Source organism: Erythrolamprus reginae, chromosome 1 (genome assembly GCF_031021105.1).
Source record: "Erythrolamprus reginae isolate rEryReg1 chromosome 1, rEryReg1.hap1, whole genome shotgun sequence".
NCBI lineage: Eukaryota > Metazoa > Chordata > Lepidosauria > Squamata > Dipsadidae > Erythrolamprus > Erythrolamprus reginae.
This window is the reverse complement of record NC_091950.1, coordinates 364105478-364131382: the sequence shown is the minus strand read 5'-3', so window position 1 is coordinate 364131382 and position 25905 is coordinate 364105478. Positions and strand designations below refer to the sequence as shown.

General features: G+C 38.5%; 1 protein-coding gene across 1 annotated transcript in view; it reads left to right on the top strand.

The window, feature by feature from the left end:
- Window positions 1-539: 539 nt before the first annotated feature.
- Window positions 540-25905, top strand: part of CENPF (centromere protein F) — a 36224-nt gene continuing 10858 nt past the window's right edge. Inside the window, exons 1-11 of the mRNA XM_070741184.1 lie at window positions 540-590; window positions 2946-3126; window positions 7290-7486; window positions 9361-9470; window positions 9620-9711; window positions 10258-10555; window positions 13814-14016; window positions 15250-15366; window positions 17368-17490; window positions 19662-19797; window positions 22110-25138. Of these exons, the coding sequence (XP_070597285.1) occupies window positions 2965-3126; window positions 7290-7486; window positions 9361-9470; window positions 9620-9711; window positions 10258-10555; window positions 13814-14016; window positions 15250-15366; window positions 17368-17490; window positions 19662-19797; window positions 22110-25138 (4467 nt within the window). The 5' untranslated portion in view covers window positions 540-590; window positions 2946-2964. The remainder of the gene's footprint in view (window positions 591-2945; window positions 3127-7289; window positions 7487-9360; window positions 9471-9619; window positions 9712-10257; window positions 10556-13813; window positions 14017-15249; window positions 15367-17367; window positions 17491-19661; window positions 19798-22109; window positions 25139-25905) is intronic.

Below are 25905 nucleotides of genomic sequence, written 5' to 3'. Positions count from 1 at the left end.
ACCGCCGCTCTGAAAATAAATACATTATGAACAACTTTTATTGTCTTGAGTTGTGCATTAGGTTATGATGATGAAAGAGAAACCTGGGCGCTTTTAAATAAAAACTTGCCTTCTCTCTCCAGCTTCCCACTTCATTTACGATAATTATTTTTGGGTAATATGGGGATGGGAGCTATATGGGAGCCAAAACAGATAGTACATTTGCTATGCAAGTCACTCCGTGCTCAAAAAGTCATTTGATCACAAATCAGTTAGGCTATGACGGGGCTGCCAACTCTTTCCAAGCCGCGTGCAGTCCAAGTCTCCTTGCCTAAGGAAAAGTTGCAAGACGCGCCTCCAAGCAATCTTTTGACTCTAGCCAATCACCAGTCGCTTTTCGAACTGGTAGCCAATAAGATTTGAAAAACAATCCAGGCAGCGCGGTTCGGAGGGTTCCTATTGGTTCAATCGAAGAACGCGGAGGCAGGATGATTTTCAATTTGCCGATCAATCGTTCTCGATGCTTTCGGCTTTCCCGAGGACTCGGGGGAGAAGGGCAAATTTGAACGTTGTAACGCGCTGGGAGCGTTGCTGGGTTCTTCGTGGGGAAGGTGAGGAACGAACTCCTATTTCTTATTGAAAGGTACGTTGAAGTCAGGTTTGCTGTTTTGTCTGCATTGTCAAGAGAAAAAGTAGCGGGTACGGTGTTTCCCAACCTTGGCAACTTGAAGATATTTGGACTTCAACTGCCAGAATTTCCCAGCCAGCTGGCTGGGGAATTCTGGGAGTTGAAGTCCAAATATCATCAAGTTGCCAAGGTTGGGAAACACCACTGTGATAAAGAACTGAATAGAGTAGAATTCTTTATTGGCCAATTGTGATCGAGCACACAAGGAATTTGTCTTTGGTGCCTATGCTCTCAGTGTACATAAAAGAAAAATATACATTTATCAAGAATCATGAGGTACAACACGTAATGATTGTCATAGGGGTCAAATAAGCAATCAGGAAACAATCAATATTAATAAAAATCTTAAGGATACAAGCAACAAGTTACAGTGATACAGTCATACGTGAAGGGATATGGGTGATAGGAATGATGAGAAAAAACTAGTAGTAATAGTGCAGCCTTAGTAAATAGTTTGACAGATAAGAGAATTAGTTGTTTAGCAGAGTGATGGCGTTAGGGGGAAAATTGTTCTTTTGTCTAGTTAATCTTGGTGTGCAGTGCTCTGTAGTGATGTTTTGAGTGTAGGAGTTGAAACAATTTATGTCTAGGATGCGAGGGGTCAATTCAAGAAATAGGTAGGGCAGAGATTCCAGGAGCTATACTGCTCAAAAATAAATAAATAAATAAATAAATAAATAAATAAATAAATAAATAAAGGGAACACTTAAAAAACAGAATATAACTCCAAGTAAATCAAACTTCTGTGAAATCAAACTATCCACTTAGGAAGCAACACTGGTTGACAATCAATTTCATTTTGTTGTCAGCACATTCATCTTTGTACAGAACAAAGTATTCAGTGAGACTATTTCATTCATTCAGATCTAGGGTGTGTTATTTGAGTGTTCCCTTTATTTTTTTTGAGCAGTGTATATTAATGTTAATGTGGAATCATACATTCTTCCCATCCCATCTTATACTAAATAAAAGCAAGGGCTATTTTGAATTTATTTTTCACCGTTCTACTTTTTCCAGGACCGAATTTCCTCCATATCATTACTCCTTCCTTCACATCAAGATAGTTTGCTAATGGAGACATGCAGATAGTTGTCAGGCTTCTGCAGTAATCTTTGGTTACACAATCCAAAATTAATTTGACCAGTGGCACAGGTCAAAGAAGAGGAGAAATAAAATCACGGGGCCCTCGCACAATTATTTCTATCAATCAGCAGGACATACAGGTGGAATCTAGTAGGTAATACATATTTATTAGACAAGGTAGACAAAGTTATTGATAGATTTGAAAGTAAGGGCTGTAAGTGTAGAACATCTTACTGGGAAGTTGGCCAAAGATTTTAGGAGCCAAAAAATATAGACAGAATGGCCACAGAAGTGACATGTACCTGTATTTGCAGCTTGTACACACACTTAACTTGTACATACACACTTGACTGTTGATAAACATGTATTGCTACTTCTTGCATTTTCTTGGTTTAAAAGAATCCATAATTGACAAGGCAAGATCTGAATAAAATCTGGTTTCAAAAAGAGCAAAAAGCTTTCAGTCATTCTATTATTGCATTATGTTGTGGGAAACATACCTAAGATGACCTGAGTAGGGAAAACCAGTTCCATGAACTTGAAAGGTGATGTTTGCATTTTATTTGGGTGGCCATATAAATGTTTTTAATTAAAATAAACATCGATCTATGTAGACCACCTCTTCAGGTATTGAGGTATTGTAGAAATGCAATGCTTGCCCAGGTTAGATTTCTTTAGGAGGTCTTTGGAGATTGATGTTTTACAATGTTACTATTTATAAATATGCAGGCAAAGCATAATCAGTGTTAAACAATTCAGAAAAGCGGCTAACAAAACTCTTAGGAATACTGTTTCCCCAAAAGAAATCTCTTTGTTTAAACTAATGCAAAATAGTTGAGAAATGTAAAGAATTGACCCACAAAGATGGGAAAGGAAATAGGACAACAATCAGAATGCTTACCTAGCTATTTCTAGCAAAAGAAAAAAACTAGAATAAAACCAAATGGAATTCTCTGTGTAAAAAATAACATTCCGACGATCCTGACTACCTGATCTCATAGGTAGCAGAATGGATTTTTGTATGAATCTTACTCAAAATTATATCTCATTTAGTTCAATGAGACTAATTTTTATGTAAGCATGAATTCCCGTGTGATTTGAAACACATCTATCCTTCGTTTTAGTCATGTAAATATAATTTTAGACATTCTAAAACAATTTATTTCTCCATTTTATGATGTATCTTATGTGTTAGGAGAGTGAAATCCAGTGCCATGAGCTGGGTTGTGGAAGAATGGAAAGAGGGCCTTTCCACCAGAGTCCTTCAGAAAATTCATGACCTTGAAAGTCAAGTTGAGAAATTTAAAAAGGAACGTCAGCAAAGACAATTTCAGCTGGAATCTCTGGAGGCTGCGTTGGAAAAACAGAAGCAGAAGGTACCATAATTACTGTATAGCACATTGCTTTTTGGAAAAAAAATACCATTGCATTTCTCATAACTCCTGTGTTGATTAAAAACTTGCATACGAAAGGCAGACAGGTTGGTGGTGTTTTTTGCAGGTCATTACTTCATAACTAGCTGTTACAGGGGTGGGGTGGGGGTGGCAACCAGAATCACCCAATGCAACATGATTAAATAAAAAGGGTAACATTTAATTGAGTATTCATAGACCACACTCTGTTGGTGTCTTCAGGTAGGGAAACAACAGAACATAATTCAAATTCCTCAACCATGTATTCCAAATTTCTGTTTGGGGGGGAAAAACTTTCTACCAAAGGTCGCATCATCATGGCGGTGTCACATGACATATTGGGACTTTTTTCCCTTGGCTAAAATGGGCATGGGTGTGGCCAGTGCATGATGCATCCGACCTATGAAGATCAGGAATTTGACATACCTGTTTTACATTAAAGGGGATGTTCGTTTTTGATCATGTTTTATGTAGCTCCAGTTAAAAGTTAACTTGGTATTCAAAAAATTAAACACACAATGTTTAATCTGATCAAAGGCAGCCCTTGACTCCTAAGTCATATGGGTGGGGCAAGGATGAAAACTTTATGTGTTCAATTTCCTTGGATATAGTAATGGAAAAATTACAAATTGTAATTTGAAAGGTTTAGCAAAAGGTTTCAGAGAGGGTGGCATACAAGTCTAATAAATTGTTATTCTTTATTATTATTATTATTATTTATGGAGCCTTGATATTATAGCTAAATATCTAGGAGTTGCGAGGAATATAACATAGTTTTCTACTTTTGTCTGATTTTTAAAACCAAAATGCCTAAGAAGACTCTGAGTCAGACTCGGGATATTATGGAAGGGTAGAAGACCTGCTTAAATTTTCTTTCAGCATTGTTCATTTTTCATCCTATTGATTCTCCCTATACTGTTTTATCTTGGGAGGGGCATACAGGGGTTTTGTGTGATGGGAAAGGCGACTTGGTACCTGGAGAGATGTAAAGGAATGTTTCTTTTTCGCTAAACTCTTTGATTAATATTTCTTTTTCTTCGGAGAGGGGTGGCATACAAATCTAATATATTATTATTATTATTATTATTATTATTATTATTATTATTATTATTATTTTAATTTTCAGAAAGAGAAATAGAGCTGTTTCATACCTGATTTAGCTCTTGGGGACTTCAGCAGGCTATTTCTGTGCCCAAAGATGGTTATCTATGCCAGGGGTCTCCAACCGCCGGTCCGCGGACCGGGACCGGGCCGTTGGGGGTTTTCAGCCGGTCCGCGGCGCCAGGGCCCCCTCGGCCTTTCCGCGCTGCCCACCGCCCACCCGATTTGCCCCCTCTGCTCCTCTGCCACCTCCTGCCTTTCACCGCAGCTCCTCCCGCACCCGGAACGCACGCCCTGCCCGCCTCACATTTGCCGAGAGGACTTTCGCCCCGGGCTCTCAGCAAGGGGGCTGCATGAGAGGCGGGGCCGGCGGAAGGTGATATTCAATGTCGGGGGCGCACGGGCGGTTTTGCGCGCGCTCCCTATCTCCCTGCTAGCCCACTCGGAATACTGTATTCAAAATAAGAAAAGCCTTCGCCGGCAAAGGCTTTTCTTATTTTGAATACGTATTCCGAGTGGGCTAGCAGGGAGATAGGGAGCGCGCGCAAAACCGCCCGTGCGCCCCCGACATTGAATATCACCTTCCGCCGGCCCCGCCTCTCATGCAAACCCCCTTGCTGAGAGCCCGGGGCGAAAGTCCTCTCGGCAAATGTGAGGCGGGCAGGGCGTGCGCGCGTCACCGCTGAGAAGAACGGAGAGAGAACGAGAGTGAGTGAAAGCAACAGACAGCAAGATAGAGAGAAAGTGAGAAAGAGAGAGTGAGAGAAAGGGGGGGAGAGAAAGAGATAGCAAGAGAGAGAGAACAAGAGAGAGAAAGAGCGTGAGAAACAAAACGAGAGAAAGAGTGAGAGAGAGAGAAAGCAAAAGAGACAGAAAGAAAACAAGAGAGAGAAAGTGAGAAGAAGAGAGAGAAAGAGGGGGAGAGAGAGAGAAAGAGAGAGGGGGGAGAGAGAGAAAGAGAGGGAGAAAGAGAGGGAAAGGGGGGAGAGATAGCAAGAGAGGGAGAGAGAAAGAGAGAGGGAAAGGGGGAGAGAGGGGGGAGAGAAAGAGGAGATAAAGGAAGAGGAGAGAGAGAAAGGAAGAGAAAGAAAGAAAGGGATAGAAAGAGAGAGAGAGTGAGAGATGCTCAGTGAGCCTTTCTTTGAAGTTGCCTTTCTTTCTTTCTTTCTCTTTCTTTCTTTCTTGCTCTTTTTCTTTCTCTCTTTTACCTTTCCTTCCTCTATTTCTTTTCTTTCTCCTTCCTACCTTCTTCCCTCCCTCCCTCCAGTCCTTCCTCTCTTACTCTCCCCTTTCATAAGTTTCCTTGCTTCCTTCCTCTGTTCCTGTCCCTTCCCTCTTTCCTTCTTTCTTCCTTCCTTCCTTCCTTTCCTCCCTTCCTTTCCTCCCTCCATTTCTTGCTTTCCTTTTCCTTCCTCCCTTCTTTCCTCCCTCATTCCCTTCTTTCACTCCTTCCTCTCTTACTCTCCCCTTTCACACCTTTCTTTGCTTCTTTGCACCCTTCTTCTGTTCCTGTACCTTCCCTCTTTCCTTCCTTCCTTCCTTCCCACCCTCCGTCCATTCATTCACCCATTCCTCTCTTGATCGCCCCTTTTACGGCGCCGCTGACAGCTAGCTCCCCCCCCCCAACCGGGCCAAGGAAAACTGGTCTAGCTGAAAGCCGGTCCCTGGTGCAAAAAAGGTTGGGGACCTCTGATCTATGCCAATGGTCACCAACTGGTGGTCCATGAGAAAATTTTGGCAGTCTGCAGAAAAATTATTTGCATTTTTTATATTGCACTAAATCAGGGGTCCCCAGACTACGCCCCCTGGGCTGGATACGCACAATGAACACTTGTTGTAGAAAGTTTTCCTCTTTGGGATCTTTTTGTGTAGGTAGAAGATGGGCAGAAATTTGGACTTGGGGTCTGCTTCAGCCTCCTGGTGCAGGGCTTTGAGTGAAGGATGGAGGAAAGCGCCACTGGTGGCAAAGAGCCAGAGGGCCTTGTTCCAGTGGAATGGTATCATAGCCTGGAACTGGCTAACCATCTCAGCCCACTGAGCATCCAGGCGCCGGTATCTGGCCTTGCACTCCCGGAGATCTTCCCTCTGCTTGGAAAGCCCATGCTCATAATCCTCAGTGAGGTGCTTCTGCTGAGCCTCCATCTCGGTCAGATCCAATTTGAACTGAGCCAGCTGTTTTGCCAACTCTTTCTTGTGGCGGCTGCTTAGCTCCAACAACTGTTGCACGGTTGGGGCCCTAAGGAGCCTGGGTAGGGAAGCAAAAAGTGGCTGGCAGGGGAGGGCCGAGTAGAGGCCGGCGAGGTGCCCTTCGAAGTGAATGACATAGGCAGATCATATTAGTGGTCCACGAGATTTAAAATTATGAATTTAGTGGTTCCTGAGGTCCAAACTGTTGGGGATCCATGATCTATGCCATAAAATAGGAAAATCAGATAGCTATCTATCCTCTGTAACCATATGAATTACATTTTTTTTTAAAAAAAAAAACACTGATGTCTACTGTTATATTTCCATAAAATATAAGTCTACCAAAATTGGACAGCCGCTAGTTGGCAACAAAGAGATGTAGGAAACTCCAGGTCCTCAATACCTTCTCTGTGGCGACCCCGGCCCTCTGGAACCAACTCCCCCTGGAATCTAGAATTGCCCCCACCCTCCTTGCCTTTCGTAAACTCATTAAAACCCACCTCTGTCGTCAAGCATGGGGGAACTGAGACATCTACCCCTGTCTATGTAGTTCTAGTGCATGACATGACTGTATGTATGTTTTTTATATTGGGGTTCCTTGTTTTTATATTTTTTTAAATGTGTAATTGTTATCTTAGATTTTAATTATTAGATTTGTCAATATATATTGTTTTTGTCACTGTTGTGAGCCACCCCGAGTCTGCAGAGAGGGGCGGCATACAAATCTAATAAATACAAATACAAATACCCATTTTGCTGCAGCTGAGACTGGTAGCCCTATGAAATAGGATCTTAAAGTCAGATTCTGTGGTTACATGTTCACGGATTCTTTCATTAAGGTTGATAAGGAAAAAAATGAAGGCGCAACCTTGAAGAGAGAAAACCAGAATTTGATGGAAGTTTGTGATAACCTGGAGAAAAACAGGCAGAAACTTTTTCATGAACTTCAGACGAAAGAATCACAAATTAACTTTCAAGAAGGACAGCTCGTTTCAAGCAAGAAGCAGGTTGAAAGTCTAGAGCAAGACCTTAAAAGGTGAATATCTTTTTTTTAACAAAGCAAGAAAGTAAGTAGGAATGGGTTGCACAGTTGCATCGGCTAGCCAGCACCAAAACCATTGTCACTATGTCGTTAGCAAAGGAAATTCAGAATGCAGCTGCGAGAGCAATCATGGGCTTTCCCAAAAATGCCCATGTAACACCAACACTCCGCAGTCTGAATTGGTTGCCGATCAGTTTCCGGTCACAATTCAAAGTGTTGGTCATCACCTATAAAGCCCTTCATGGCACCGGACCAGGGTATCTACGAGACCGCATTCTGCCGCACGAATCCCAGCGACCGGTTAGGTCCCACAGAATGGGCCTTCTCCGGGTCCCGTCAACAAAACAATGTCGTTTGACGGGGCCCAAGGGAAAAGCCTTCTCTGTGGCGGCCCCAGCCCTCTGGAACCAACTCCCCCCGGAGATTAGAATTGCCCCCACCTCCTCGCCTTTTGTAAGCTCCTTAAAACCCACCTCTGCCGTAAGGCATGGGGGAACTGAGATATTCTTTCCCCCTAGGCCGTTACAATTTATGCATGGTAGGTTTGTTTGTATGGATGTTTGGTTTTACAATAAGGGTTTTTTAGTTGTTTTAGTATTGGATTTACATGCTGTTTTTTATTACTGTTGTTAGCCACCCCGAGTCTACGGAGAGGGGCGGCATACAAATCCAATAAATAAATAAATAAATAAATTCCAAATCCAATCTTATTCCATTAAAGGCACTTGGTCTGATTGGAACTGTAATTCATTTAGAGGGCAAAACTACTCGTGCATCATAAAATGTTAAAGTACTTTGAAGCTTTTAACTTAGAACCTATTTAAAAAAAGAAACATTATAGCAGTATTTAAAATTGTACATGGTAAGAGGAAAGTGAAGGGAATCTTCTGTCATTCTGATAATAATAATGCTTGTAGAATGAATCAAGACAAAAGAAGACACCAAGCCCATCATTAATCTATTCAAATTGCTATAATAAGTTGGAATGATGGCCACCAATTTCTACTGCTTTAAGAAGTAGTTGGATAAATTGATGGAGGACAAAGCTATTAATGGATCCTGATTATGTTGGCTGTGTTTTCCTTCTAGTAGCAGTGACAATGTGCCTCTCAAGATCATTTTCGGGAAAATCAAAGCTGAAGGGTATTCTGTCCAACTTATGGGCATTTCATAAGCATGTAGTTTACCACTTTGAATGGAATACTGATTAAATTGGCCTTTGTTCTACTGTAGAAAAGCTCTTTTGATGTTTTTTTAATTACTAATGAATTACATAAAACAATACCCTTTTTTCAGCTTTGTTATATTTTTGCAAATAGGAACATTTCCCTGGGAAATTATAGTATCCAGTCTATCTAAAATTGGCACTGAAAAATTGGGGCTTAGCATCCCAAACTTAGCATTTTAATAGATAAAATAGTTTTAATAATCTGTATATGTATATTTTTACATTTTGTTCCACCAGAGTAGGATAAAGTGGTCTGGATCCATATTATAATGCAATGAAGAAAGGCAGTATTAAATTGCAATCTTTAATATTCTATATTTGAAGTCAATATTGTCGTTTTCAGTGCTCCCATCAAGAGTATTATGTTACTGTTTCCTTGATTTTAAATGCTTTCTGATAATAAGGTTACATTGTTTATATTTAAAAAAAATGTAGCCCTAGTCTTCCCTTGAAATAGGAATGATTTTTGAGGTAACCATACATAGAATTGATCAGTAAGTTAAGTTGAAATTAATTTACACCTAATTCATTGGTACAAATAATTTCCTAAAGTGTTCCTTGCAATTCAGTCAGTTTAAATTCAGTCTTAATTTGTTTTGTTGCTATCCTGAATTTCTATCCCTTTCATTAACAAAAATAGATACAAATCTGAACTGGAAAAACAACCAAAGACCTTTGGCAGTGGAGATATGTCTTTTGAAAATACACCACAGCGAAGCAACACTGGTTCTCCAGCAACAATCTACAATGGTAAAAGAGCTACATCTATATATGTATATTTTTCCCCAGGGGAATCTTGCAAATGCAATTCTTTCTTTACTGAGAGCATCTCAATTCAATATCTTCATCCTTTTTTAGGGTAAAAGGTTTATTGTGACATTTTTGTTCAACATTAATAGGTTCAAAAACCCAGGAATGTCAAAGAAAATCCTGCAATGAAATTGAAGAACGAAAACACCTGGAGGCAGAAGCAAAGAATATGACGAGTCAAGTAAGACTTTAAAACCCTGTGTGGTATCCGTACATACTAACTGATTTGTAATAAGAATCATATGATTAATAAATAATTGTAAAGCCAGGATTAGAGATAATAATTGAATAATGTATCTTTGCTTTGCTAGTGTCATTGATCAATTATAGGTGACAATTCGTGGCTAATTATACACTGTTTTGTAATTTATAATAGAATCTTAAATTGATAAAATGTAAATTTATGAGAAGACTTTAATGGTCTAAATATCAATTTTATCACGTATCAAATACATCCTTACCTAAACAGAAAATAAATTCAATTTGTGAAGGAAGGTTGAGGATTTCTGCACAATTCAAAACATCTCTTTTGTATATTATATTGTTTTGTATTTATATGCAAAGTCTGAGTGAAAATGTTGGCCCTACTAAGGGGGATTGAATAGGATTGTGAGGGACTTCAAGTCGTTCATATGTTGAAAGCTAAAATCAAGTCTACAGTTGATGGTTTTGTTATCCTTTACTGAAGCATCTTCTTCATTAAGTCAATTTTCTCTCTCACTTTTAGAAGAAAATTAATGCCTTGCATTCAGAAGGTAATATAACTCGCAGAGAAATTGCTCGCCACCAAGCTTCCTCGTCTGTATTCTCATGGCAACAAGAGCAAACTCCAAGTCACCGTTCGTCCAGCCATCGAGAAACTCCTCAGAGCAGTCGGTCAACCAAATCAAAATTTCTTTTGGAATCTGCAGTAACTCCTCTTCCTAATATTCTAAAATTAACCAATAAAGATTTCATCAATTGTAATGTCTCCAACTGCAGTCAGGACTCTTCAAGTGCTGAGCAACTGAAAACTCAGAACCAAGGTATTTTTAAAATATTATAAGCAACTTACTCTTTATATATTTGAGAACGCAATCGTTTTTTCTCCAATAGACAGCCACTGAATAGAATAGAATGTAATAGAATTCTTTATTGGCCAAGTGTGTTTAGATACACAAGGAATTTGTCTTTGGCGCCTATGCTCTTAGTGTACATAAAAGAAAATATATATTGTCCAGAATCATGAGCTGCAACACTTAATGATTGTCATAGTGTCCAAATAAGCAATCAGGAAACAATCAATATTAATAGAAATTGTAAGGATACAAACAACAAGTTACAATCATAAGTGGGCGGAGATGCTTGGAACAAACTTCCATCAGACGTGGGTGGTAAATCCACAGTAACTGAATTTAAACGTGCCTGGGATAAACATACAGTGGTACCTTGACATACGAGTTTAATTCGTTCCAGACCCGAGCTCGTAAGTCGATCAACTCGCATCTCGAACGAATGCCTTTAGACTTTGTTTTTTGCGCCAAGATAACCAGAAGCAAGGAGATTCTTGCGCTACCTAGCAGAAGCTCGGCTCGTATCCCGAATTTGAGCTCAGGTGTTGAACAGAAATTTCGCTCGCGTCGCGGCTCGTAACTTGGAATACTCGCATGTGGAGCAGCTCATATCAAGAGGTACCACTGTATATCCATCCTAAGATAAAATTCAGGAAATAGTATAAGGGCAGACTAGATGGACCATGAAGTCTTTTTCTATCCTCAATCGTCTATGTTTCTATGAGATGGGTGATAGGAATAATGAAAAAAGCTAGAAGGAATAGTAATGTAGCCTTAGTTAATAGTTTGACAGTGGTGAGATAATTATTTGTTTAGCAGAATGATGGCGTTTGGGGAAAAACTGTTCTTGCGTGCAGTGGCTAGTAGTTCTTTGGCTAAAAGTTAAGGTACTAGGCTAGGAACTAAGTCTCCAACCTTGGCAACTTTAAGACTTGTGGACTTAAACATGCCTGGGATAAACATATATCCATCCTAAGATAAAATACAGAAAATAGTATAAGGGCAGACTAGATGGACCATGAGGTCTTTTTCTGCCGTCAGACTTCTATGTTTCTATGTTTCTATGTTTCAACTCCCAGAATACCTCAGCCACATTTGATTTGTAATCCCATGTTGAAAGCTGGCTGGGTGACAAACTGGTTGGCAATTCCTGACAATCAACGGATAAAACACTTGGTTGATCCGGGAAAAAAAGGGACCCTGTATTTGTAGGAATAAAATGCTAGGAAGAAAAAAAAATATATTTTTCTGCAATGCCACCATAATATTATTTGTTTGTTTGTTTGTTTGTTTATTTATTTATTCAATTTTTATGCCGCCCTTCTCCTTAGACTCAGGGCGGCTTGCAACATGTTAGCAATAGCACTTTTTAACAGAGCTAGGCTATTGCCCCCACAATCCGGGTCCTCATTATCCAACTAACCCTTCCTTTTGCACATTCATAAGACAACAGAAGTGTGTACACGATCCCTTCAGCTCTATAGGGTGAGCAGGACGCAAATACCACACTTTTTGAAGGGAGAGTATGAACATTTAAAATGGTAGAAAATAAAGCTTCAGAGTTTTAGGGATTGCTCAGACCTGTAATACCTCCTTTCAAAATTACCTTTTCCAAAACAATATTTTGTTTTGTCATTTTGAGTGAGACTAAGGGCCAGAATGGGGGCCTTAATCCTGTGTCCCTTAATTCCCCAGCACCAAGAAAAATGGATCCAAAAATGTCAGCACAGTAAAGTCTTAATATTTCCCATTGCTGCACAGTGGAAAGATGAAACGTGTCTTCCAAGCTGAAATTGATCATTCATGCCTAATTTGCTGCTAGAAGATATGAACATTAGAAGAAAATGTTATGATTTATACTGAGTATCAGAATAATGGTCTTGGTCTAGGGAAAAGGAAAGATTTCAAGCCAGAATTCGTCATGGAAAATGTAATAACCGATGTATCATTTTCACAGAAGTAACATGCAGAGTTTTCCTTCAATGAGGTTACACAGGTTTTTCTTGGCTGACATTATTCTTGGCTTTTGGAAAAACATATCACTAACCCTTGGCACAAGTTAGGACCAAAACTATTTTTGTTTGCATTTTCATTTAATTAGAATTAAATATAGTAAATATGATCACTTTCCAATTGGGGATTCAATGATTCCCCCTTTTTGATGTAATGTGGTCAAATCATGACATAATGGGTTTCCCCAAATATGCCCATGTTACACCAACACTCCGCAGTCTGCATTGGTTGCCGATCAGTTTCCGGTCACAATTCAAAGTGTTGGTTATGACCTATAAAGCTTTTCATGGCACCGGACCAGATTATCTCCGGGACCGCCTTCTGCTGCACGAATCCCAGCGACCAGTTAGGTTCCATAGAGTGGGCCTTCTCCAGTTCTCGTCAACTAAACAATGTCGTTTGGTGGGACCCAGGGGAAGAACCTTCCCTGTGGCGGCCCCGGCCCTCTGGAACCAACTCTCCCCAGAGATTAGAATTGCCCCCACCCTCCTCACCTTTCGCAAGCTTCTTAAAACCCACCTTTGCCATCAGGCATGGGGGAACTGAGATAATCTTTCCCCCTAGGCCTTTACAATTTATGCATGGTATGTTTGTATGTATGTTTGGTTTTATAATAAGGTTTTTTTTAGTTGTTTTAATATTGGATTGTTACATGCTATTTTTTATCACTGTTGTTAGCCGCCCCGAGTCTACGGAGAGGGGTGGCATACAAATCCAATTAATAATAATAATAATAATAATAATAATAATAATAATAATAATAATAATAATAATTTGCTACTGCTAGTAAGAGGTTTTCTATATTCTGAGGGCCTTAAATTAGGTATACAGTGGTACTTCTATGAACGCCTATGCATATGAACTTTTCTAGATAAGAACCGGGTGTTCAAGATTTTTTTGCCTCTTCTCACGAATCATTTTCCCCTTATGAACCCGAGCCTCCGAAACTGTAACTGGAAAACACAGGGAGAAGCCTCCATGGGGCCTCTCTAGGAATCTCCTGGGAGGAAACAGGGCTTCCACCCTCCCTGTGATTTCCCCAATCACACACATTATTTACTTTTACATTGATTCCTATAGGAAAAAATTGCTTCTTACAAACTTTTCTACTTAAGAACCTGGTCACGGAACGAATTAAGTTTGTAAGTAGAGGTGCCACTGTACTTGGTGTCAAGGTATACCCTATTTATATTTTACCTATGTAATTTTTATATGCAGAGCTAAGATGCAGAATTGAAGAACTAGAAAATAAATTACAAATTCAGACACAAGATATGAAAGCCAAGGTAATGAAGCTTCAGAATACTCAGCTTCAAGTGGAAAAGGTGCAGATGGAATTAACTGAAAAAGAGAAAACTCTGAACAAGGCTAGAAATGAAACCATTAAAATTAGTATACAACTGGATCAAGCCACGGATCAGGTAATGTGCCTTTTAAAATCTTGGAACCTTTTAAAATGCCAAAATCGCTTGTATGCATAATTATTGGTCTGTATGAGCTATGTCTCTTTGAGAGCATTTGCATGAACTGTACCACTAGAGAAGTGATGGCGAACTTTTTTGGCACCAAGGGCCGAAAAAGAGAGCATGTATGCGCCACTAAGTATCAAGTATTGAGTACTACTTGCAAATCTCAGCTGTTTCTTAAGGTGTTCTTACATTGACAGGAAAACTAAACTTCAGTTTTTATTGAATTGGCTTCCTTGCTTTTTCTTTCCAGCCATAAAAACGGGTAATGCTCGATTTTATTAATTATTTATTTATTTATTGGATTTGTATGCCTCCCCTCTCCGAGAACTCGGGGCGGCTCGCAAAATATATAAAAAACATAGTGGTAGATCTAATCCAATTAATGTAATTAAAAACCCTAAGAATCCTAAAATAATTTAAGCTAATTTATAATCACTCATTCCATAAAACACGCTCAAAAACACTTGTTAGTCAGGGGAAAGATCTAATGACCCCAGGCCTGGCGACAAAGATGAGTCTTTGTATACAACTTTTTCAGAAGGCAAGGAGGGTGGGGGCAGTGCGAATCTCCAGGGGGGGAGCTTTCTCTGGGTGTATGGCAGGCGCGTTCTCCTCCTTGCCACCTCAGAGTCCCTCTTTTTTTTTTTAGCCTTAAAGTTTTGGATTTTTTTTTATTCCCCTCACTTCACCTTCTTCCTTTGGCAGCGACTCTCCTCCTCCTCCTCTTCTTGCTCCTTCTCCCACCCAAATTCCGAGCTTTTATTTCTTTCCTAAGGGGTTTGCACACATTATTTGCTTCTACATTGATTCCTATGGGAAAAATTGCTTCTACTTAAGAACTTTTCTACTTAAGAACCTGGTTATGGAACAAATTAAGTTCTTAAGTAGAAGTACCACTGTATAAGCCTAAGTGCTATTGCTATTAACTGTTTGTCTTTCTGCCTTAGTTTCAGGAATTCAAACTATACCGTGTAGCATTTCCACCTATAATTTTGCCCCATAGCAACAGTGCTCGCCGACATCATAATTAGCCAAAATCATCCATTGAGCTTCCATTGTGGATTGTAGATTAGAACCTAGTTCTTTGCATTAGCCATTACATCATTCTGGCTATTTTTTCTTAACTATCAGATGAGTACCAGAAACATTTCCCATCCATGTAACCTTTGCATTCTCTCTTTATAGCTTACAGCAAAGGAAGAAAAGTTCAGAGGACTCTCAAATGAGCTAAACTGTCAGAAGCAAAATTTTGAAAGTGTGCAGTGTGCTTTGCAACAGAAGATTAAGGACAAGGACCAAGAGGTGAGGTGCTACATTATAGTTACAAATAGTGCTTCTTGCAACCATTTTTTAAAGGATGGTTCAAAGTTATGATGACTTTAGAAAAGGTGAGTCACAACCATATTTATGACTATTGCACCACCACCATGGTCCTGTGATCACAATTCAGGCACGTAGCAACTAGGTCCCTGTTACAAGTGATTGCAGCATCCTGCGGTCATATGATTGCAAATTGTTATCCTTTTTTAATTGTCAATTTCCAGAAAAAATATTCACAGGTAGACTTGCTCAGTAACTAGATGCAGCTTTAATAGAGAAAACATTGAAGGAAGCATGTGCTTTCTCAATTGAAAATAATATTTGAATAGTTAACGGGAAACCTGGGAACTCTAATCTTTTGAGAATTTCTGGTTTTAAAATGTCATGTTTATGAGAGAAAATATTCCATGTTCCTCAGCATCCTTCCATTCCTGATGTCAGAGTTCTAATCATCGCATTTACATAAGTAGACAGAATTGACCCATCAAAGAATGTGGTTTGAAAATCCAGGTGTCCATAGAACTACTCTTGGTGCAGGTGGTATAATAGACTAACTAGCAATTTTAAGTATGTTCAGTTTTGTGCCTATCACATGTAGAAAGATTTTCCAGATAGATATTGGTCTGAAGCATTGGCAGGAATATTTACTCAGTTCCAAAAGTTATACAGTTATCAGACTCATGATGGTGCAGTGGTTAGAATTCACTATTGCAGCTAATTCTGCTGACTGCCAGCAGTTCGATTCTCACCTGCTCAAGGTTCACTCAGGTTTACTCTGAGATTGGTCAAATGAGGACCCAGATTGTTGGGGGAAATACAGGGGGTGGACAGGAAAATGGAAACACCTTGCACCTTTTCGGTGGAATCCAGATTTGTGAAGCTCCCTTCGAACAGCTTTTGTGGAAACTGGGTTCTGTACCTGTCTATTGAGCTCTACAGTGATTTTAGGAACTGTGGTGTTGCGATCCGCTCTAACAATTCGCTTTAGAGTCCGACTGTCTCAGACAACTTCGACTTTCGACCAGACCTGTGCTTGGCTGAGGACGTTTTCCCTTCTCTTTCAAAAGCAGTCATTACTTTTGAGACATTACCTCTTGAAACACCAAACATTCGGACACTTTCTGTTACACTAGCGCCTGCCATTCGAGCACCAACAATTTGGCCTCTTTGAAAGTCTGAGAGGTCTGCCATTTCTAGCAGGCTATAACCAATTTCCTTAAATTTCTGTTTTAAAAAAAGGTAGTTTAAAAAAACAGATCAAATAACAGAATTTTAAAAAAACATTCAAGTTTTGATTGATTTGAACATGTTCAAACATTATGATGCCAAAAAGTCACGTGTTTCCATTTTTTGTCCACCCCCTGTATGTTGACATTTGTAAACCTCTTAGAGAGGGCTGTAAGGCACTGAAGTATATAAGTCTAAGTAATATTGCTATTGCCATATACATGTTCATACAGCTTTTTCTATTAGACAACTTTTAAGTCCATTTATTATCTGCATTAGATTTTACATGCAAAAAGAAATTCCTGTGCATGTGCACAATCCATACATTGTTGACAGTGATCAACAATAGATATTTTAAAAATATCTATTTTATTTTTACTAGAATGTGATGTCAAATATTGAGACATTTTGGTGAATATCAGGAACAATATGGATATTTAGTCTAAATCTGTCATTAGATATTGCCTTAATCTAATGAAAAATATTTTCGCCTAGAAGGATTATTTTTCATTTTCTTTCCTCTAGTAGTAGAATTGTTTTGCAATTTTTTCCCTTAATTGTGAGCATTAAAATGTTTTGAAACCTTACTCAAATGACTGAAAGAAAAGGAAGCATTAGATTTTATACACAGTGTGTATAAGATCTTACTGATTTGTAATAATTTTTCTATGAGTTTCTGTTGTAACAAGAATATTTCTCTACTATTTACTGCTCAATATTAGCACAAATTAAAGCTTTCCATTGTTTGTTTTATAGATTTTTAACACAAAACAACAGTTTGAAAAAAATGCCAAGGACTGTGCACAGAAATTAAGTCAACTTGAACAAACTATGCAAATGATGCAGTTGAAGGAAACAGAATTGAAAACAAATTATGAGGTAAATTAAAATTGTAATAGTAATTATACTATACAAAGATGAAACAAGAGGGAACATCTAAGCATCAGTGTATCCTTATATATCAAGCTTCCTGTCCTCCCAAGGTTTTAAAAACAATTCTTGAGCATTTTGACATATACTGTAGTAGAAATCAGTTAAAATAAAGATATCTGAGATAAAGGCTCTGTTTAAACAAAATTTCCTCCAAGGATATTGGTAATACAGGGCCTTCTGTACTATGCCATGGCTTTAAACAATAAAGATGACAGGTCCTAAAACTGTTAACACTAATAGATTGTAGAAAAGTTGACATTAATAAATCTATCAGACTAGAGGGGAAGGATAATGAAATGTCAAGGAATGATATATATTTGAGAACTTGGCATTAAATACAGTAGCAAAACATTTGTTAGCTGTGATCTCTCTGTATCTTTTCTCAGTTGCTAAACATGCCAATACTTTTGTTTGTTTCTGGTCTGGAAATTTTAGCAACTGTTCAAGCTCTACCAAAATGCAGTAGAACCTTTGGGGACATTTCCCAATTGCTTAAGCCCACAGTTCCCAAAATGTACATGATGGCACCCCTGGAGCATTGCAGCAAACTCACAGGGACACTGCAAGATAGTTTAGTTTGTTGTGACATCCATTGGTGAAATTGTGTTTTGGGCAGGGATAGGCAAAGATGGCTCTTCTATGACATGGACTTCAACTCCCAGAATTCCTGAACTAGCATGATTGGCTTAGGAATTCTGGGAGTTGAAGTCCACAAGTCATAGAAGAGCCAACTTTGCCTACCCCTTGCCTAGGGCACTATGGAATAAGTATTATTGAGATACTGAGAATACTGTGAACCAAGAAAGTACTTGCTTACTCTCAAAACTGCTAAACACCAAGAGGAAAGGTATGAAGTGACGCATATACTGTATGTAATATCAACAGGTGTATTTTATAAATAAAGTTATGAAAAGGGAAGATGGATGGTGTAAACCAATTTTAGCCATTTATCTTTCCTCCCCTCCCTTATCTCCTTGCTTTTTCATTGGTTTCTTTGTTATTTTTCCACTGTTGGTGTAATATTGTCTACCCTAAGTGGAAATAGCGTAATGGATTTGTATGTCAAAAATTGCTCAAATACTTTCAAAGGTGGGCCTCTTGAGAGAACATTGGCACAATCCCCTGATTTTCTAACTATTTTGTTTGTTAGAGAGAACCGAGGCAGAGACTGATCAACAGAATCACCAAGAAGTTCAGCCTTGCTCTGAGGGCTGATTTGCTTCAATTGCTGGAAATACAAACCTGCTTTGCCAGCAAATTTCCAGCTTATGCTTCCCATCCTGGTGGCCCCTTCCCTTACACTTGGCTTGGGTGCCTTGGTGCCCATCTGTTGGTAGCAACTCAATGGATAATTGAGGGCTCGAGACCAACAAAACTCTGCCAATGCCATCTGTTATCTTAGCAACTCAGGAGTGGGTGGTGCATGAATGTATGTGCCATTTTCTTTTGGAACGATTCTTTATTTTAGTCCCAAGAGGACGAGGTTATAAAGAACAGACCAATAGGCTGTTTCTTTTTTAAATGCTTTGAAGATGACAGCAAAGTGACCCCAAATCTTTCACATTCTCTGTTAGCATTTTTTTTTAAAAAAAAGGATGCAAAAACAAAACAAACAAAAAGTCATGCTTTCCAGGCTCTGTAATGGAAAGGATGTCTGGCATTTGATTTAGGAATTCTCAAGATAACTGGGTATCAAAAGGCTGGCCTCTAAGCTATCCCTGATATCGAACCTTGTCTTAGATGCTGGTTCTACTCCAAGACCTCTAGCTGTAGTCTAATTTATCTCTTCTTTTTAAGCTCTGAAAGAGATGCAGTTGGATTGTGACTCTTCAGTATTTTTTTTTTTACCCTGTGGAAATCTCACCATGGCACAATTTATTACAGGCTAGAGGTTTCCTTCGTTAGCAGCTGCACTTGGCAATTGCTGAGAGAGTATGCTGACTTTCAATGTGGATTGCCATGTGACAATAGACTGAAAGTATAGGGCACTTGGCTACTGGAATCTGACACCTGATAAGGATAAAGATTTTTGGTTTGGAATATTGCTAATTTCCTTTTCAAGAAAATCTTTCTTTTTTATTCATCAATTATACTACCTTTTTTTTCTAATTTCATAGGAAATTAAGAAGCAAAATAGCTTTCTCAGCTGCCAGGCTGCTGAACACGGGCAAGAAATTTCTCAACTGAAAGAAGAACTCTGTAGCACTAAACTTTCCCTACAGCAGAGTCAGCATTTTGCTGAAAACCTGAAAAGTAAGCCATGGGAGTTCTATTGTGCTTAATAATAAATCTTATAATCAATGCAACATCCCAGTGTGATTACAGTTGGTAAAATCTCATTGGAATGCAGTGGTGCACCATTGTAGGGTTGTTGTTGTTGTTGTTTTAAAGAAAGCAGAAATTGAATTTGCATTATGTCCTGCTATGGAAACTTAACAGCTAGTCAAAAGCCAAGAGTTCACAACTGGTATCAGCTTCATGAAATAATTATTCTCCCTCTTAATTATGTATCAGTCGTGTCATTTTGTCTTGCACTTCCATAACGTATCTAAAGAAAACTATTTGAACTTTTTCTTCTACACACACATACACAAAATCTCTAGTTCTATCCAAATTTCATAAATGTGCGATTGCTTATATAATTTTTGTATAACTGCTAGGCATAACATATTTATTTTTATTGTGTTATGAACTGTCAGATTCTAGAAAATAATGGCTCCCAGCATGTTAAAACCTCAAAGTAATAAAAACATAAAAGATGATATAAATAACAAGATAAAGTAGTAAATGTAATGCTACCATTAATTCCCCAAAGACCTAGAACAATTTTCATCTTTAATAATCTGTAATAGTCTATCAAGGTACAAATAGATTAGTATATTTAGTTTTAAATTAATTGGATTTAGGCTACTACAAACCCCTCGTCATACAAACTTTTCGAGATATAAACCCGGGGTTTAAGATTTTTTTGCTTCTTCTTCCAAACTATTTTCATCTTACAAACCCAAGCCGCCGCCACTGGGATGCCCTACCTGCAGACTTTTGTTGCCAGTGAAGCACCTGTTTTTGTGCTGCTGGGATTCCCCTGAGGTTCCCATCGCTGGGAAACCCCACCTCCGGACCTCTGTGTTTTTGCGATGCTGCAGGGAAACCCAGCAGTGCAAAAATGGGCACTTCACTGGCAACGGAAGTCCGGAGGTAGGGTTTCCCAGCGAGGGAAGCCTCAGCAAAATCACAGCATCGCAAAAACATGGAAGTCTGGAGGTAGGGTTTCGAGGACTTCCGTGTTTTTGCGATGCTGCAATTTCGCTGAGGCTCCCCTCACTGGGAAACCCCACCTCCGGACTTCCGTTGCCAGCGAAGTACCCGTTTTTGCGTTGTTGGGATTCCCCTGCTGGGATTCCCCTGCAGCATCACAAAAACATGGAAGTCTGAAGGTGGGGTTTCCCATGGAGGGGAGCCTCAGGGGAATCCCAGCAGCTCAAAAATGGGTGCTTCAGCTGGCAAAAGGGGTGAGTTTTGGGCTTGCACGCATTAATCGCTTTCCCATTGATTCCTTTGGGAAACATTGTTTCGTCTTACAAACTTTTCACCTTACAAACCTCGTCCCGGAACCAATTAAGTTCGTAAGACGAGGTATCACTGTATATTGTATTGTTTTCTTTTTTAATATGTTGTAAGCCACCCTAAGTCCTCAGAGATGATGGCATATAAATCCAAATGAATGAATGAATAAATGTAGGCTACAATAGAAAAAAACTACTCAGGAATGTATCCTCTTTCATTTCTCCTATATAGGGAATATTAAAAGATGTTGATGGGAGATCAAACTGGATGAGTTGAGAAGGATACCCTTCTAAAGAGAAAGTATTTTGTATATCCTGACATAAATTGTTTTGACCTCAGACTAGTTTATTATCATGGCTTCTTTGTAAAGATGACTGCAATATTCAACAAATTGGTTTACATGTTATACCTTTGATATTACAAACAAATGTGAAATAATAATAATAATAATAATAATAATAATAATAATAATAATAATAAAATTTATTAGATTTGTGTGCCGCCCCTCTCCGAGGACTCGGAGCGGCTCACAACAAGATAATACACAATATACAAATCTAATGGTTAAAAAACCCTTATAAAAATAATCATACAGCTCAAGCAGACCATACATAAATTATAATAGCTAAGGGGTATACAGTATTAATTTCCTCATGCCTGGGGAAAATCTGAAGCCGCTCTAAACACTTAGTCCCCATTCTTGTTGGCAAGATTCAATAAGTATCTCCTTTCTTCGATCAATCAACAGTTCAATGCAGTATCTAGATGAACCTTGTAAATCTTTGTTTTTCTAATGCAAGTTGCCTGATTTCAATGCAATGGTAAACTGTAGTCTAATAATTCCTGGGAGCATAAAGTTATCACAGGAGCACAGGAGATTTTATTTGTGGAGTGTTGAGACTTCATAGACAGAATGGGAGCCTGTATTTTGTGAGTTTATATTTTAATCTTTGCATACTAAGTATTTTATATTTTTACGTCTTTTTATCTCATTGCAGATAAAAATTGCTCACTGGAAAAAGAATTAAAATTGCTTGAAGAAAAACTGAACAAGCAAGATAATTCTGTCAGTTTAGAAGAAATGAGACTTGCTGCTTCTAATGTTGAACATGAACGAGATTCTCTCCAGCAAATCGTGACGGACAAAGAAAATGTAATTGAAGAGCTCAATAAGAAACTGGAAAACATGGAAACTCTACAGAAAACTACTTTAGAATGCGAAGACCTTAAGAAAGAGATTATGATTCTTTCTCAGTGGAAAAGCAAAAGCAAAGAACTCTTGAATGAACTAGATTTAGAAAAAGAAGAATTAATGAGAAAAATACACAGTTTGGAAAGTGCTTTAAACGCTGAGCAACTTAAACATCAGGAAAAGGAAATTGCTCTCAAAGACGAACATGAACAATTTAGGGAACAGCTACACATTTTTCAACAATTGGTAAAAGAAAAAGCAACTGAACTAGAGGCACAAACAAAAGCCTATAGTGACCTCCAACAAAAAACAGCAATGTCTGAGGAAAAACTACAGAAAGAGAGAGAAAATAATTCACTGAAATTATTTGAGTTCACCAGTGAAGTGGAGACCTTGCAGAAAAGACTCAACTCCGAAGCAAATGAAGTATTAAAAAGGGAGGAATGTATTGTCTCCCTTGAAGCATCCTTAGCTTCTTACATGCAAGCAAATGCATTCCTTCAGAAACAGGTTGAAGAATTGGTCCAAACCAGAGATGAAATGGAAAGAGGATTTGCTGAAAGAGAAGATCCAAAGCAACAAATCTTCATTCAGGAAATGGAGCAGCAGATCAGTGAATTACAACAAACGGTTTTCCAGAAGGAAGACTTGCTTTCCAAAGCATTAGCAGCTCTTGAAGAAAAAAACAAGAATCTACAAAAGTTGATTGAGGAATCAAATGGGCAACAAACAGAGATTGTGGATTTAAAAGAGGGTAATGTGCTGCTTAATAGTGTGCAAGTAGAAGTTATGGACTCAAAGGAACCAAATGTCCCTACCAAAATATCTTCAGAACAAGGTGAACCCAAAGGACCTCAGAATGAAAGTTCCATGCTTGAGAATACTGTCAATATTTTGGAAGAAAAAAGCTTAAACACGAAGCAAGAAATTTTCAAAAGTTTCAAAGAAAAGAAGGAAAGCCTTTTGAAGTTCTCACCAGGAAAGCAAGAAGAACGCTTGTTGCTGCCAGAAGCTGATGAAGTAGTAGAAAGGAAAGGTACAAGGGAAGATTATTTAGAAAGTGTTGTAAAAAATCAGACAGTAGAAAAAGCCATATTTGATCCACAGGAGAAACAGATCATGAACAAATGTGAGCAGCTGCAGAATGAGCCAATGTCCTTGGAAAAGAAAAAGAATCCTTTACTTTGGCAACTTGAAAAAAGACACTCAATATCTGAAGAAACTAATAGTTTAAGACAGGAGGGAACAGGAGAAAATAACAGGCACTCTTCTGTAAATATCTTGCTGCAAACACTGGTCTCAGAAATGAAAGTAAGCGAACATGCAACACTTGACTTTGTTTTAAATGAACCAGCATTGGAACAGCTCAGGGTATTTGTAGAAGAAAAAGAGAATGAACTTAAGAAGCATCAAGTGAAGCTTGAACTGCTTCAAATGGACCTTGAGGACAGAGAAATGCTTTTAGAAAATTATACTGATCGGATAAAGGACTTGGAAATGATATTGAGAACTATGGAGATCAAAATGGAAGAAAGTGAAATGGAAAAAGAGAAGTTGCTGCATGAATTGCAAGCACATAAAGATTTGCAAAATTCAGCCTTAAAGGTGACAGGGAGAAGTGAAGATGACGAATCACCAATGTGTTTCAGTGCTGTTATCAAGGACAATTTTAACCTACAGAAAGATGCCAAGTGTTCATCAGTTCCTCATGATCTGATGCCCAGCCAAAATGATTATCTCCAATTAGTATCCTCCCTACACATGACAATGAGCAAGCTAAATGAGTTGGAGAAAATGTGTGAACACCTGCAGAAAGAAGACTCAACATTAGCATCACAGCTGAAAGACTCACAGTTGGAAAGCATCATGAGCACAGATATTATGAGAAAAGAATTAATAGAAAAAATGGATAGGCTGAAAGTAGAAACGATTCCTGTTTCTGATAAATTAAGAGAGAAGAGTAAAATGGAATCTGATATGGAGGAAATCCCCTTAATAACTCCAGAAGGTTATGAGGAATTTGATTACAAACATTTGAAATTAATTAACAAAGAAATCAAAACACAATTGAACGAAATCAAGGGAAAGATCTTTTCTTTGAAAGACAAATATGAAAATTTAGATATTCAAAACCTGAATGTGGCCTTTGAATTGTCAGAGTTGGAATCCTACAATGAGATGCTTAAAGATAAAAATATTGCATTGCCAATAAATCTCAGCAAAGTCGAGCTGGTTTCTCTTCCAGCAAAGAGAACACAAAGTTCAGTCAATAAAGAATTGAAAGCATCTGAAAATTTTCGTATGGAGACTCTGTATGATAGTGAAGTCTTCCCCTGTGCAAAACGAATGTTTATGGAGTCTGATTTGGACAATGGTGTATCATCAACTGAAGTGGGACAACCACATCAAAACAAACAAATCGATCTGGAAGATACTCCTGAACAGTTTAATATTGCAGATGAGTTATATAGCAATGTTGCCTGGACTTTCCCCACTGACCCGATGATTATCTCCAAACATTTTCAGTGTGAATATTGTGAAAACTCCTTTAAGATGCTTAAGGAATCATTTAGATCTCACAAGATTCTGGAAAGTAAGGAAATGGAAAGAATTCAAGAGCTGCTTCTTTCTGCCAAGAAGGAAGTAGATGGCCTACAAAAACGCAGTGTTTCTGGCAATGAGGACTGGCAACAAAAAGCTCATCAAGTGATCCTGCAAGTGGCATCTGACCTTCCAGCTGAGAAGAAACATCCTAAACTGTTCCCTCAGAAACAAGGAGAACTACAAAATCTTGATTTAAGTTCTCGTCCAATAATTTGTGTTGACGCTGGCCAAGTAAGTTTACCTAATTTGACTGAATCATTTTAGGCATATTCAAGAAAGTGTTTCTCTCCTGATTTTACTCCTTTAGTGGGGCAATGGGGGTAAGTTTGCTTGATGACAGTGGTTGCTGGTCAAGAACTTAGAAAGCCTTAACACAGGCCTTTCCCAAAGCATAAACATGGAATTAATTACATTTTGCTTTGCTTTGGGACGACTTCAGCAGTATTTAAAACGGATGCCTTGTGATCAGAAGTGCTTTGAATTAAACTACAGATTTGTTTTTATATCTAAATTCTAAAAGAGCAGCTAACTGGCTAATCTGAGTTTGCACCAATTAAATTAAATCCTTCCCTGGTTCTAGCCTTTTTTTTTTTTTTAAGCTACTTTTGTTACTCCTTCTGTTCCAAGGTAATAAATATTAGTTCTTGTGGTGTAGCTTCATGCAGTCCTAGCAACACTTGCAGAATAGTAGATTGAAGAAAGCCGACATAATGCTTAATTTTAATCCCAATTCTGGCTTTACAGAATTACACATCTTACCAACACTGGGCCCAAAAAATTATTTCTCAGGGTAAAGAAAAGGTTTCTTACTCCTGCTTTAGTATGGTTCGTTGCACAGCCAGCCAGATGTTCAAACTGGATTTGACATTTTTATCAACTTATCAAGTCCGTCTCAAGGACCTTGAATAAGTTGTCACTTATCTATCTCAGATCCTTGGGAAAGACTTGAGAAGTGCATAAAAGTGCCAAATCCAGTGTAAACATTTGGCTTTATGTAT